The sequence below is a fragment of the Hibiscus syriacus genome, unplaced genomic scaffold (assembly GCF_006381635.1).
Source record: "Hibiscus syriacus cultivar Baekdansim isolate YM2019G1 unplaced genomic scaffold, ASM638163v2 tig00016683_pilon, whole genome shotgun sequence".
Lineage (NCBI taxonomy): Eukaryota > Viridiplantae > Streptophyta > Magnoliopsida > Malvales > Malvaceae > Hibiscus > Hibiscus syriacus.
This window is the reverse complement of record NW_024062390.1, coordinates 6,088-19,053: the sequence shown is the minus strand read 5'-3', so window position 1 is coordinate 19,053 and position 12,966 is coordinate 6,088. Positions and strand designations below refer to the sequence as shown.

The window sequence follows — 12,966 nt, the reverse complement described above, 5'->3', positions numbered from 1 at the left end:
CGTGTCCAGTTAATCATTGAAATGAGGACCTTGTTGTACACGACTTTGACACTATTACGCGTGTCTCCCATTTGTGAATCCTCCTTTCTCCCATTGAAACAATTTTATTTATTTTTATTATATTTTAGAAGATAGTTTAAACTCATCAAATGGTTATAAAATAGAATGATATTATTTGTAGAGATTGAATTTAAACAGTTAAATTTATAGGAATATTTATTATTGTGTCTTGAAATCTCAAATTTAAACATCACATATGTTAGGAATATTATAAGAATATTTATTGTTACATTTTTTAAAATCGTTGAACATATAATTTTTTATATTCATCTTAAATTTATAAAATTAAGAATAATTTACCCATTTTGAGCGTGGTTAAGCTAATATTGCTTCAATTTCGTAATTTGTTGGGCATTAAATTCGGCTACTATTTTTTATTTTGATTTAATTTATCTCAAGATTATTATTTTTGTTATTGATGTGATGTGATGTACTTAGTTTTTATTAATATATTATCCTATTTTAAATTTTACTAAAAAGATTATTAGCCTATTTTTTTAAAATGTTTACCCATAAAGACCCCAACTTTTAGCATGATTTTACTAGGAAAGAATAAAAATTTAGCAATCTAACTAGGATCTCTGGGATACATTGGAGGGAAAAGTGATGCAGACAAGGTGAATAATACCAAGAATTAGACATAAACCATTTGCAGAAGCATTGTGGAATATTCATATTCTGCAGTATTACCGAATGTTTGGAATGGACAGCATCATGTAATGTTGCACGTTTAATCCAACTTGCAATCTTCATTGTATGCATGTATATAATCTTCATTGTATGCATATATATAATTTTCATTGCAACTTTTGAGACAGAGCAGGCCAGCAGGGAGAGAAGGGAAGAAACATCGAGCAGAGGTAGCCCAAAGCTTGGCCGAATGGCAACGCAAGTTTATGTGTTGCAAGGTGTTGGTAATGCTCAATCCCACATAGTATTGAAAATACTATTAGGAATGAGTATTTATAGTATGGAATTCTCACTTCTTTGTTGAGTGAAAGAGAATAATGGGGACTCTCGCGTACCGCCGCCGCCGTCCGTCCGTCTCGTTTCGGCACGACACGGCTCGGCTCGGCTCGGCTCGACTCGTGGTCGTGGTCGTGGTAATACGTTAAGATGTATATGGATTGATTTCCCTCTTTGTACAGAGGAGACAAGTTGTTAATATCAGGACTTATTTGATTTAATTTCATGGGTTACATGATATAATTTCGGGAGTTATAACAGCTGAACAATGATGCAATGAACCTGGATTATTTTTGAATCAGGTTCATCTAGACGTTTCATCTGTTACAAAAGAAACGATTTAATCCTGAAATTTTATGGACGATTTTAACCCTATTTCTAGTTTATAAATAGAGGGCTATATTCAGCTTCTCAACTCACTCTCAACATTCACAATTCACTTTCAAAGTGTTTTTTGCAATTATTCTTTCTGTGCTTTCCGATAAAAAGAGCAATACCACCGGCAGTCCACTCTGATTTCGGGTGTACGGAATTCGGAGCGACCATGTTAATCTCGGCAGACGATCCGCCTACTACAACGATTACACACATCGGGACGAATTCGTTTCTAAGGCAATGGTTATACCACGACACAGTTTACGAATCTGTTCTTTTTAATTACTGTTTATATTTCCAGTCAGTGCTAACGGTGTAGTTTTGCGGTTCATATATCCAACACAAGGCACTAATGAAAAAAGTGAAATTTGATAAACCCCCGTTAGTTCTTATTCAAATGGTTCCGATAGAAGACATGGGGTTCACCCCGTTACTGGATAAGATCAATGCGTTTTGAATTGATAAAGAGGAAGATTATACCATCACACCCATTACGCCCTTAATTCTTTCGAAACAATTACTCAAGACTTGTTTCTCTGTGCAAGAAATAACATTTGAAGAACATAAAGGAAAGGCAGCAATGATCTGAAACCCACGATGGGATGTGTATTTTGTTTATCTCTGTTTCAGGGAATTGAACTCAAGCAGTGATTTTTATGGCTCTTTCTGATGATATATAAGAATGAGCCATTTACAAGGATCTCAACCCCTCAAACTCTGACTTAAAGGACACGAGGGGAACTGTTTATGATGCAAACAAGACACAGATTGAATAGATTAATTCCTTCACTAGTGAGCTTTTTTGCAGTGCATTCAAACATCTCGTATGACAAAAAGCAGATGTTTATAAAAAGAACACTAAATGATTCCGTTGCAAGCATAAAGACAAACATGAGGCAAATGAATTTAACAGATTAAAAAAATAATCAACAATCTATTGGTTGGTATAGTAGGATGAGGTACTAGATCCCTTAAATAAGATCAATAATTCGAATCATTACATTTATGAATGGAACAAATTGGGTTGTGAGGATCGTCTTTACCTCTATAGTATCCGATCTAAATTAGTCGATCAATAAATCATATATCATTAATTAATTAAAAAAGTTGGAGCACATGAATGAGGTGGGAACATTTGGCGTATTCTTTTATGGAACTTTATTAAGTAGATATGGTAATTTTAATATTTCATATTCTAAATATTTGTATTATCGACACGTAGAGAAATAACGATTGACGATAAACACGCAGATACTGCCAAGATCATGAGGGCAAAAAAAGAGACATTACTGGTTCAGAGTCAGAGTCAATTAAAAGCTTAGAAACAGCACGATGCCCTGATATTTTTTTTTCAACCAAAAGACTTAACTACCCCCTTTTTGTTGTTCGAAAGCTCACAGACCTTGTACTATAAGAATATTAGATTTTCGCTCCTCCATAGAAAATTCATTGTATCTAGGAAAATGATGAGAGGTGTGATCTGTTTACTCCCCTTGATTTTCATCTTCTTCACCATAGCTGATGCTAAGCGCATCTTTCCATTGCCTCGGCCTCAGCCTCTCGAATCCTTCAAGGTCAATGCAACCCAGGTATGAATCTGATTCCATTGATCTCTACTTTCTGCTTCTTTCTTCCAACTGATTATTATTCATCCATCCATCCATGGCTTTGATTATTAGATCTCTTTAGTTATAGTTTCAAGCAAATCTTGCTGGGAAGCCAAACTTCTGTGTTACAGATTTCCTGTTGGTGAATTCTTCCCATGTATAGTGTCGGTATTTATGTGTTGTTTTTATTTACCCTCTAAAATATAATGACTGTTATTTTTCATAGAATGAGAGGAGCTGCTCTTACACGGTATCAATAAGGACAAGCTGTTCTTCAACTACCTATACACGAGATCAGATCAGTCTCGCATTTGGCGATGCTTATGGAAATCAGGTATAACCATTTACATATGTTTTCTTAGTGGAATCATGAAGTTGGGAAATGGGGGTTTAATTGAATCGAGTGTTGTTGGAATGAACAGGTGTATGCACCAAGGCTAGATGATCCACAATCAAGAACATTTGAAAGGTGTTCGACCGATACATTTCAAATTAAGGGTCCTTGCACGTACCAGGTTTGCTATCTTTACCTCTACAGGAGTGGGTATGATGGGTGGAAGCCAGAGAGTGTGACGGTGTATGGCTATTATACCAAAGCTGCCTCATTCTATTACAATGTCGTTGTTCCCAGTGGAATTTGGTACGGCTTTGATTTCTGTAATAGGGGGGCTTCTGCTTCTGCGTAAACAATGTAGGAAATTAAGGAAAAAGGGTTGGGGTCTTGCTGATTTGAACACCAGTCTGGGAATCTACTGTTTTGATGTTTTGAAACTTATTCAGAGATTAGAGGAATAATATTTTTTGTTTAACGTGGTTGTTGAATGAAGGGCCATCAACAGATGCAGACACGGTTGACATTTTGCGTATTGAATGAATCATTGCTTCCAGTATTTACAGCCTGTTGTGGGGGTAAATTTATACTTTTAAATACAAATTTGCTGATAACATTGAGAATAGCAATGCAATTGTTTTTCTTGTTTAAGGTGTCCAGTAATCCTCTAGATTTCAATTGAGTCGGATTAGACTATTAGGCGAGGGAGAAAACTATCTTGGTGTTATTTCAAAACTCAAATACAACTCTTGAATGTTAATTTTATATGGTCAAATTATATATTACCAATAGGAACACAATGTTTTCATAACAAGGCCCTGATTTGTAGAAGGCAGAACAAGCTTAGTTCGCTAGGTAATTCGGAGGATTGGTGTTTGATGATAGTATCTTGAAACAGGAGGCCATTAATTTCTTTAGTCAGCTTTACACTAGGTAAGATCCTCGGTCGTTAGGTCACCATTTGCCATGTTCGATATGAATCCCGTTAAGTAGAAAGATTAGACATGCACACTTTTTTCAGAGTTAATGAGATGTAGACCAATCCTTATTTAATGTGGTGAAAGCAGTATTTCAAGCAGGGATCGACACGTATTTGAATGGGAATCTCTTCGTTTTAATCCCCAAAATATATTTATCAGTTTAGACCAATTAATGTGTATGGTATACACATGAGATGACTATCCAGCTCAGTTGGTAGAGCACAAGGTTCTTAACCTTAAGGTCGTGGGATCGAGTCCCACGGAGGGCATTTCATAATTCGGAGGTCTTCTACTGAAGTTGCTCTCAACCTGATGTTGGGGACAACCTACTATCTTACCTCCCTCTTACCCCATTATATATGGGAACAAGGGACAGTCATTTTTTTTAGTATACACAGTTCTTTCACTAGTCATTGTTAACAACCTAAAGTAGGTGGCTTGCTTGGATACCTCGGCTTTAGTTTCTGTTAGCTGCAACCGACCCTCCTCGGGACATGGAAGTGGTCAAGTTTTATGCGAAAAGTGCTTATAATGGCATGATGAGGGATAAATTGGAGACAGAGAATCAAGTTCGGTCTATAATTTGGAAGTTGCTCAACGGGTTCACCAGTTTTGTTGGCTTGCGTTAAAGGAGAGGCTGAGTGGTGCCGCCTTCATCTATCAGATGATAGCTGGTGTCCTGTGTGTGGGTATGTTTCAGACATTGTGTTACATTTGCTGTGGGATTGCGGTGTTGCCCAAGCTGTGGACCAAGGCTGCAGTCCGTGAACTGTTCTTGAGTTGCCTTTCTCCATTATGGTTTTAATTATGTATGTCTAATCCATTGACAAAATTTGAATCGAAATTAAAATATATTGACTTGACTCAACTTGAATTTTATAAAATTTGACCTGATAATATTTTGAATAAAGTTTGAATGACATTGATTTGATTAATTTAAATTGTTTTTATTGGACGTGATCCAATCAAATACTCGCTCATATTTGTGCCCATAAGATTTTTCTTTATAGCCCACTCAGTAGGAATGAATGTTTGATCAGTCGTCTTCATTTGGATTCCATATGTGTAGCTGCTGCTTACTTAGTGAGGATTATATCATAGGCAGGGGGATATTTTGTCCTTGCACATGAGTAATGAATGATCCTATTCGTTCAGGAGAGATTGTTGTTTTTAATGTTGATGTAAGTCCCTTTCTTTCTACTTATTATTAATGCTTTATCGTTAATTCATTTACGATAGTAAAAAGTGAATTTATGATGGTAAAAAGTGAATTTCAATTGATTTTTCACTTTGAAGCATTGCTGTTACCATTAACATCTGGGCATTCATGCATATTAGCAGCCAATATTTTCACTTGGAGTTGAATGTGAGCACAGAGTTGTTTGCTTAAATTTGCTGATATGGTTGTGAGCAATTGTTTCCATGTAATAGTCTGTGTATGAGGAACATGTGTTTGATCATAAATATTGGATGACTGACCTTTTGTTTCTAAATGTATTGTTTGAGACGATGATCTAATAATCTAATTTTGATATATAAAGCTTGTTATGCTTAACAGATTTGTCTATGAACATGGTCTGCAATCATTTGAATTTTAATTTTAAATCTTCCTTGAGTGATTACACACGTCCAATAAAAACCATTTAAATCACGTCCAATAAAAACAATTTAATTTTGCAACACCTACAAAATCACGTCGTTTTGATTCTGTAATCATTTTAGTCTCTCTTGGTTTGCAACACCTAAAAATTAATGAAAAAGACGTGTGTAATCATTTTAGTCTCTCTTGGTTTGCAACACCTACAAAATCAAATCGAGAGCCACATATATTAATGAGATTCTGTAATCAAATTGCATGAAAAACAAAGGTTAAAAGGAAAATGTACCCAAAACTTGATAGCATGTTTTTAGTAAGAAGTTCTGTTGCTGAAGCCTCTTGGGCCACTGCATCGGAAACATTCCATTCGGCTTGCAAAGTTGTGCTCATTGCATCCCGACCTGCATTCATCCACCAAATCTATGTGTCTAAGTTATTTTTGGTACAAAAAAAGGTTGAATCACAAGTTCAAATATATACCCAACTCAACTGCTTTCAAAAGAAACTATAGTATGTAAAGGAAACAACTGAGGGTGGAAAAAGCTGGGCATTAACGTGCACACGTAGTCACGCATATCTACACAACATGTCACTTTATTATACAAATATGTTCACCTGGTACATATCCAGTCGCCGGATTTCCACCCGGATCGATTACCGCCACCGACTCCTCTAGAACGCAGGACGTCGCAATCAAAGCCTCCGGCAGAGTCGTCCTTTAATGCACCGCATTTGAAGCAGCTAGAACGGCTAGCAAAGTTGTGGGTTCCACAGTTCCCCGCAGTGCAGTACCAGTCACCTGGTCGGACGTCGGAGCCTGTGGTGAATCCAAAGGAGGAGTCACCCCTCCCACCGCCGAAATGATCAGATGAACGGAATTCCCCACAGCGTTGGCACGAATCCCTCCTTTGGAAGTTGAGGTGCTGTCATGACCTGCAGTTCCAATCTCCTGGCCTGCTCATCTTTACAATATAATTCAAAACAAAAGCATTTTAACTCAGCGGCCAATACAATGTCCGAAAACAGAACATTGAGATTTGAAGTTGTACCTTAATTAGAATAATGGAAATATAATAGCTCTCACTTCAATAAGAGAATGGGGCTTGAATGAGTACTTGAAGAAACGACTCAACCAACGGCTCTTTATATACAATGGTTAGAGCACTGAAAAGGGGAGAAACGGAGGGCTAGCTGTGTATGCTACTTTTTCGTGTTCTTCACATTTAGCCTTTATAAATGAAATACTACTAACAATTATATTAATATATAAAAATCTAATAAAGCAAGAAAGAATAAAGGAAAATTCTGGGTATGATTCCAATGGAAGGAAAATTTTGAAATTTTCAATAAATTCGCCTTCTTTTTTTAGGGTCCTTTTCTATAGATTAAACCAATTTTTTTCTTTGATTTAATTTAGCCGGCAAATATATTGATTTTAATGTTGATTGTTGATCGTCGATTGTATTTTTTTTTAGTTTTTTAATAAGAATAATTCTATCTTTGTGACATGTTTATATCTATCTTTGTGACACGTTTTTTTTCTGTCCTTGTGACACGTTTTTCTCTGTCTTTTGGTAGTTTTTGGTCGTTTGGCAGTTATTTTTATTTATATTTCCTCTCAGGGTTGGATTTAATATTGACACGACTAATTAAGATGACGCTTATTTGTTATCATGTTGATCTTTCTTGCTTTAAACCTTTGGATTGATTTGAATTCGCATCTTACGTTTGTGGATAGAACTAACGAGGCTTTATTTAATGTGTGTGATCCACATCTTACCTTGTGGAACGTTTTTCTCAGTCTTTTGGTATTTTTGGTCGTTTGGCAGTTATTTTCATTTATATTTCCTCTCAGGGTTGGATTTAACATCGACACGACTAATTAAGATGACGTTTATTTGTTATCATGATGATATTTCTTGCTTTAAACCTTTGGATTGATTTGAATCTGCATCTTACGTTTGTGGATAGAACTAACGAGGATTTAATTTAATGTGTGTGATACGGAAATGGGGAAACATTTTTATAATGGTGATATGAGTTCAAACAATCTTTCTTTTGGTGACAAACAGTAAAACACTCAAACTCAAGCGGGATAGTGACGGTGTTGATTCGGGTAGAGGGAGGGAGAGGCATGTAGGGCAGCCCAATGCACCAAAAACCAAACAGGAGATCCTGTCACCCTATAACTACACCACATCTAATTCAAAACTTCTGTTCAATGGAATGCTATGAAGAATGAACCTAGCATTTCCTGTCATTTAAGGAATACTATGAAAAATGAACGTAGGCAATGAAAGATCTCAATTATTTAGGTCATGTCTCTTTCAATTATACTTTGAAGAATCAACAGTCAGCAAAATATGAGTAAAATTGTTGTTGCTTTACATTTATATTTTATTATTCTCCTTTTTTGTACTTAAAGCTCCATTTATTGATTTAGGTATCAATCATTGCTTTGTTCCATTAATGAAATATACGTTTTTATATTTAATTTTTTAGTGAAATTTAGGGAAAATTATAAGGTTTAGTGGAGTCCTTAAATGATTTTTATAGGCTTGCTGGAATGGCATGTGTTCATGATAAGTATAAGCTTAAATAACGTGATTAGGTTTTTCAAGCTTGGTTATATTTTGATTGATGAGACGTGGGAAATATTAGAAAAAAGAAGCAGGTGGATGGAATACAATTCATGCATGCACATATTTTGATTATAACTTTGATATTTTTAGAGGAGAGAAGTTGGAAAAGGAAAGGCAAATGAAAAAGAGAGAGAAGAGGAAATGGTGAGTTTCAATAAAGACAGGTGGGAAGGTGATGATATTGATGTTCTTCGAGGCTTTCATTTTGACCATCCTTTTGTTTTTGTTTTTTTTCTCTTTTCTGCGCCTGCTTAGGTCATTCTATTGAAGACGGGTAAAGGAGCAAACTGTAAAGCGAAGTGGTGCATGATTGGATTGGCCTTGGGAATCTCGTTCCCATGCACCACCCAACTTCATCCTCATCATTAGTCCCCCTCCTTTTTGTTCATTTTGCTCTGCTTTCTGTTCGCGTCTCTATTCATTACGATATTTTTTTCTTTTCCGAAACAATTATATATAAATGTAGTATTGGTTTTGAATTCATCTGTTGAGCAGTTGAGAAATTAAAAGTGGAGTTGGATGCCGACATGGTTGACCTGTTAAGTAAGATGATGCACGCCACATCTGGAAAAGGGAAGGGGTCGATATTAGACTACTATTAGCAGACCGCTATTATAGAGGGACATCCATTTTAAGTATACCTCAAGTGAAGTTATAAACGAATTCATAGTTTCTTAAATACCGTGCTTTGTGAAAATAGAAGAGCAGGGGAGGTCTCATTTTCATGGTGTGCACGGGTCAAGTAGAATCTAGAATCATGAATGAATGTATCAAACCTTGTCGGCCTATTTATTGAAGTTTTATGGAAGAGAAGTCAGACCCAACTTTATGTCAAGCCCACTTAATTTAGATTCTCACTTCCAACGCTTTGATAATCATGACCGGACATTGAATGCTTGTACCTTAGACATCTATGGTGCTCAAAATCGAATCTTCAAGGAATGACAATAATTCTTTTACTACGAAAGTTATTTGATTCGTGCAATTATTATACGTTACTCTAAGAAAGTAGTAAACAGCATAACAAACACAACATATTTTAATAAGCATATCATATATTTATATAAAATTTAATAACTATGTTGCATGTATACTTAAACGGCTCCTTCTTCTTCTTCATTATTACAGAAGTGTATTATCGATAAAAATAATAATAAGTTATGTCGTATTCAAGTAATTAAGGGGAAGTTTCCTTTGGAAATTATAACATGAACTTCCCTTTCCCAGTATCTTGTCGTGTTGTTCGTTGCTTCTAGTTTCCTTCTCCCATTGAGGAAACGAGTAATTGAAGCCTAATTTATTTTCGTACAAAGGCAGTATTAGTTTGTATGTTTTATACACAAGTACATCTCTAAGCTTTCACTATAGGTAAAACCCACCACTAGTTCACAACAAATAGGTTTAATAAAAGTAAATTGGCCTCTGCCTGATCGGATTTTGGGAATTAAACTCAACTTTGAGTTGGATGTTTGATTTGTGGAGGCTGAAGTGATCTAATTAGAGCCCAATCCAGGCCTTTGAAAAAGCCATGCCTCTTGATTTCAACAGCACCCCACAAACTTCCCATTCTCTTGTTTGGATCTTTCACAAGTAGCTTCCTTATCAAATCATGTGCCTTCCCCATTTCATAACCGCTACAAATCCTGGGAAAAGTTACAGGTTGCCCAAGTATGTTTGTCATGGTTGTCGCCGCACATTCACCTTCAAAAGGTGTCTTACCATACAATAGTTCGTACAAGAATACCCCAAATGCCCACCAATCTACACCATTCCCATGGCCTAATCCCCTTATCACCTCCGGAGCTAGATATTCTCGTGTGCCCACGAACGAACCCGATCGAGCATCGGTCGGCTCCGCCCATAATTGGACCTCCGGTTTCTGAATATCCGCTAGTAGTATCGCACTAGCACTCGGAGAGGAGGAAGAAGAATGTTTCATCTTGTTTTTCTTGTTAGGCAATGATAAATGAGAGTAGTACTTGTCCACGATACTACTGGCATTGCATTTCAAAAGTTTTGGTGAAACGTCGCATTTAAGGGAGAGATCGAGGTCCGTGAGCATAATATGACCATCTTCTTGAACAAGCACGTTTTCAGGCTTCAAATCACGATAAATTACACCCATCATGTGAAGATATTCCAATGCTACAAGCACCTCAGCTGCATAGAATCTGCAACAACAGTGAATGTGATTCTATGTCGTTAAAGAAACGTAAAAATGCGACTACATGAACCAAATAGTTTATCGTTGGAGTTCGAGTGTTGGACTTACTTAGCAGATGGGAGAGGAAATCTGGTATCAGGTTGGTGTTGCATAAGAGTGAGCAGGTCGCCACCAGGACAGTACTCCATGACCAGACAGGAGTACTGGAAAAAATTGAACTCAGCGTATAGTGTCGGAAGGAAGGGATGATCGAGCATTCCCAGAATGTTCCTCTCCATTTCGTGTCTATGTAACTTCTTTTTAGCTTTGAGTTGGTCCATATCGACCACTTTCATAGCATAAAGGCAGTGGGGATGATGATGGTTGGATTCGATGGCGGTGTTATTAATCTCACAAACATATACATTTCCCATACCGCCACAGCCTATTCGATGCAAGAGCTTGAAGTGTTGGATTTCGACTTGGCCATGCTCTGATAAAAGTTGGTCGAAGGGTGCCCAAGCAGGATGGTTTCCTTTGTGGGGTTTGTGATTGGTCGAACCCAAAGAAGATGAGGACTGGTTACGGCTAAAGCTAAGGTTGCTGTGCGAGGATGAATCTGGGCTTGGCGTTGCCATTGTTTTCAGAAGTTTCGTGTATTCTTAGTTGAGGATAACGAGTCACTTGCTCCCCCGTTTTATAAGCCTAATAAAACTAAACATTTTTTCCTATGGAATAAATGTAAAATAAAATATATTTTATACATTCGTTTGTTTCGAATTTTTGGAAAATGGTTTTTTAAAAATAATTATTTTTTTGAGAAAATAAATATTTTTTTTATTTTACGTCAAAACCAAGTAATTACCCGTTTATTCCCCGTGAATGTAACCAAGTAACAGACCCAATGACTAGCTTAGCAAAGAACCGATCATTTGAGATTTCCTATTTCCATGACCCACTGTTTCTTTTTACATTTAAAAGAACATATTTAGGATATAAGATTGTCAAGTATATATATATATATATATATATATATATATATATATATATTAATTATAGAAAGACATTAATTTTATTAAAAATAAAAAATATTTAGAATTACAATCGTAAACATAAACTAAATTATAATTAGGACATTTTTCTATAACCCTTGACACAAAAACTAGGCACAAATATCACACAAGAACCAAAGAAGGAAAATCTTAAAAATCCAAATCAAAATGTTCTAACAAAATGATACATGCATCACAAGGTTCACATCAAAGGAAGAAGTAATAACTCTTCCAAATGATCCACTCGTCCAAGCTTTGGAAAAGAAGATCAGAACAGCAGCGCACTTGAGACGACTTTTTTGAATGGGATCCTGATATTATTTGGTTGGCATGTCTTCTGGAGATACAACCGTCTGTCTCTTATCTTTCTAACGGTTCTTGAATCGCATCAATCCGATATCGGGAACTCAAGATATGGTCATTTTACTGAAGATGGTGCATGCAGGAAATCCTATACGGGATTAATACGTTATTTTGTAAATATTACGAATTTTCAATATTTATATTGATTATTTGTAATATAATTTAATATAGGATGATTAATTATCTTTTAGGATCAGATTTATTATTTTATTAGGAATTAAGGTTGGGTTAAAACAATATTTTTAGTTATTATTATTTTATTAGGAATTAGGGTTAAAACATGTTTAGTTTATTAATATTTTATTCTTTAGTTATTTAGGACCTTTAGAATTCAGCCCCTATATAAAGGAGGCTTCATTCAACTTTGTAAAGCAGATTTCTTTGATCAATAATACAACAAGAGTTCGTTTTTGCAAGTGCTGATTGCCTTGTGCCTTCGAAGCTTCTTCTCCTGGAGTTCTTTCAAGTTCTTGTGAGGGAGATTAATCTTCACACTCCAATTTGCCTTTTCATCGCGACTAGGAGGGTTGGTTAGAGCCATTTATCGTGTTTGCCTTTTCATTGCGACTAGGAGGGCTCGATAGGACACTTATCCATCTATTTTTCCACAAATCCATCCGCACCATCAATCATCTTTACCGTTCACCTTCATAAGAGAGATCTTTTGATTTCTTTATTATCTTATTTCATCTTTCATTTATTTATCTTTTGTTTATTTTATTCTAATCGTGTTGTCTCGATTCCAGTACATAAAAGAAACCCTAAACAATCCTAGCGACTGCTGCCACCTTCCCATATTCATCACATTTGTTCTTCATCGAGTCTAGAGCTTTCTAGGTTTGATTCTTCA

The 12,966-nt window shown here is 36.0% G+C and overlaps 2 protein-coding genes and 1 pseudogene across 2 annotated transcripts; 1 reads left to right on the top strand and 2 right to left on the bottom strand.

The window, feature by feature from the left end:
* The first annotated feature begins 2,841 nt into the window (after positions 1-2,841).
* LOC120208600 (embryo-specific protein ATS3B-like) lies at positions 2,842-3,817 on the top strand. The gene is made up of 3 exons (XM_039207829.1): positions 2,842-2,990; positions 3,235-3,342; positions 3,431-3,817. The coding sequence occupies exons 1-3, from the start codon at positions 2,865-2,867 to the stop codon at positions 3,692-3,694; spliced, it is 498 nt and encodes a 165-aa protein (XP_039063760.1). The 5' UTR covers positions 2,842-2,864; the 3' UTR covers positions 3,695-3,817.
* Positions 3,818-6,195: 2,378 nt separating this feature from the next.
* On the bottom strand, positions 6,196-6,878 carry LOC120208598 (annotated as a pseudogene).
* Positions 6,879-10,008: 3,130 nt separating this feature from the next.
* LOC120208597 (protein kinase PINOID 2-like) lies at positions 10,009-11,373 on the bottom strand. Its single transcript, XM_039207827.1, has 2 exons — positions 10,831-11,373; positions 10,009-10,729 (listed from the first exon to the last, which is right to left on the bottom strand). Exons 1-2 carry the CDS (start codon positions 11,337-11,339, stop codon positions 10,009-10,011), a joined length of 1,230 nt encoding a protein of 409 aa, XP_039063758.1. The 5' UTR covers positions 11,340-11,373.
* Positions 11,374-12,966: the final 1,593 nt, after the last annotated feature.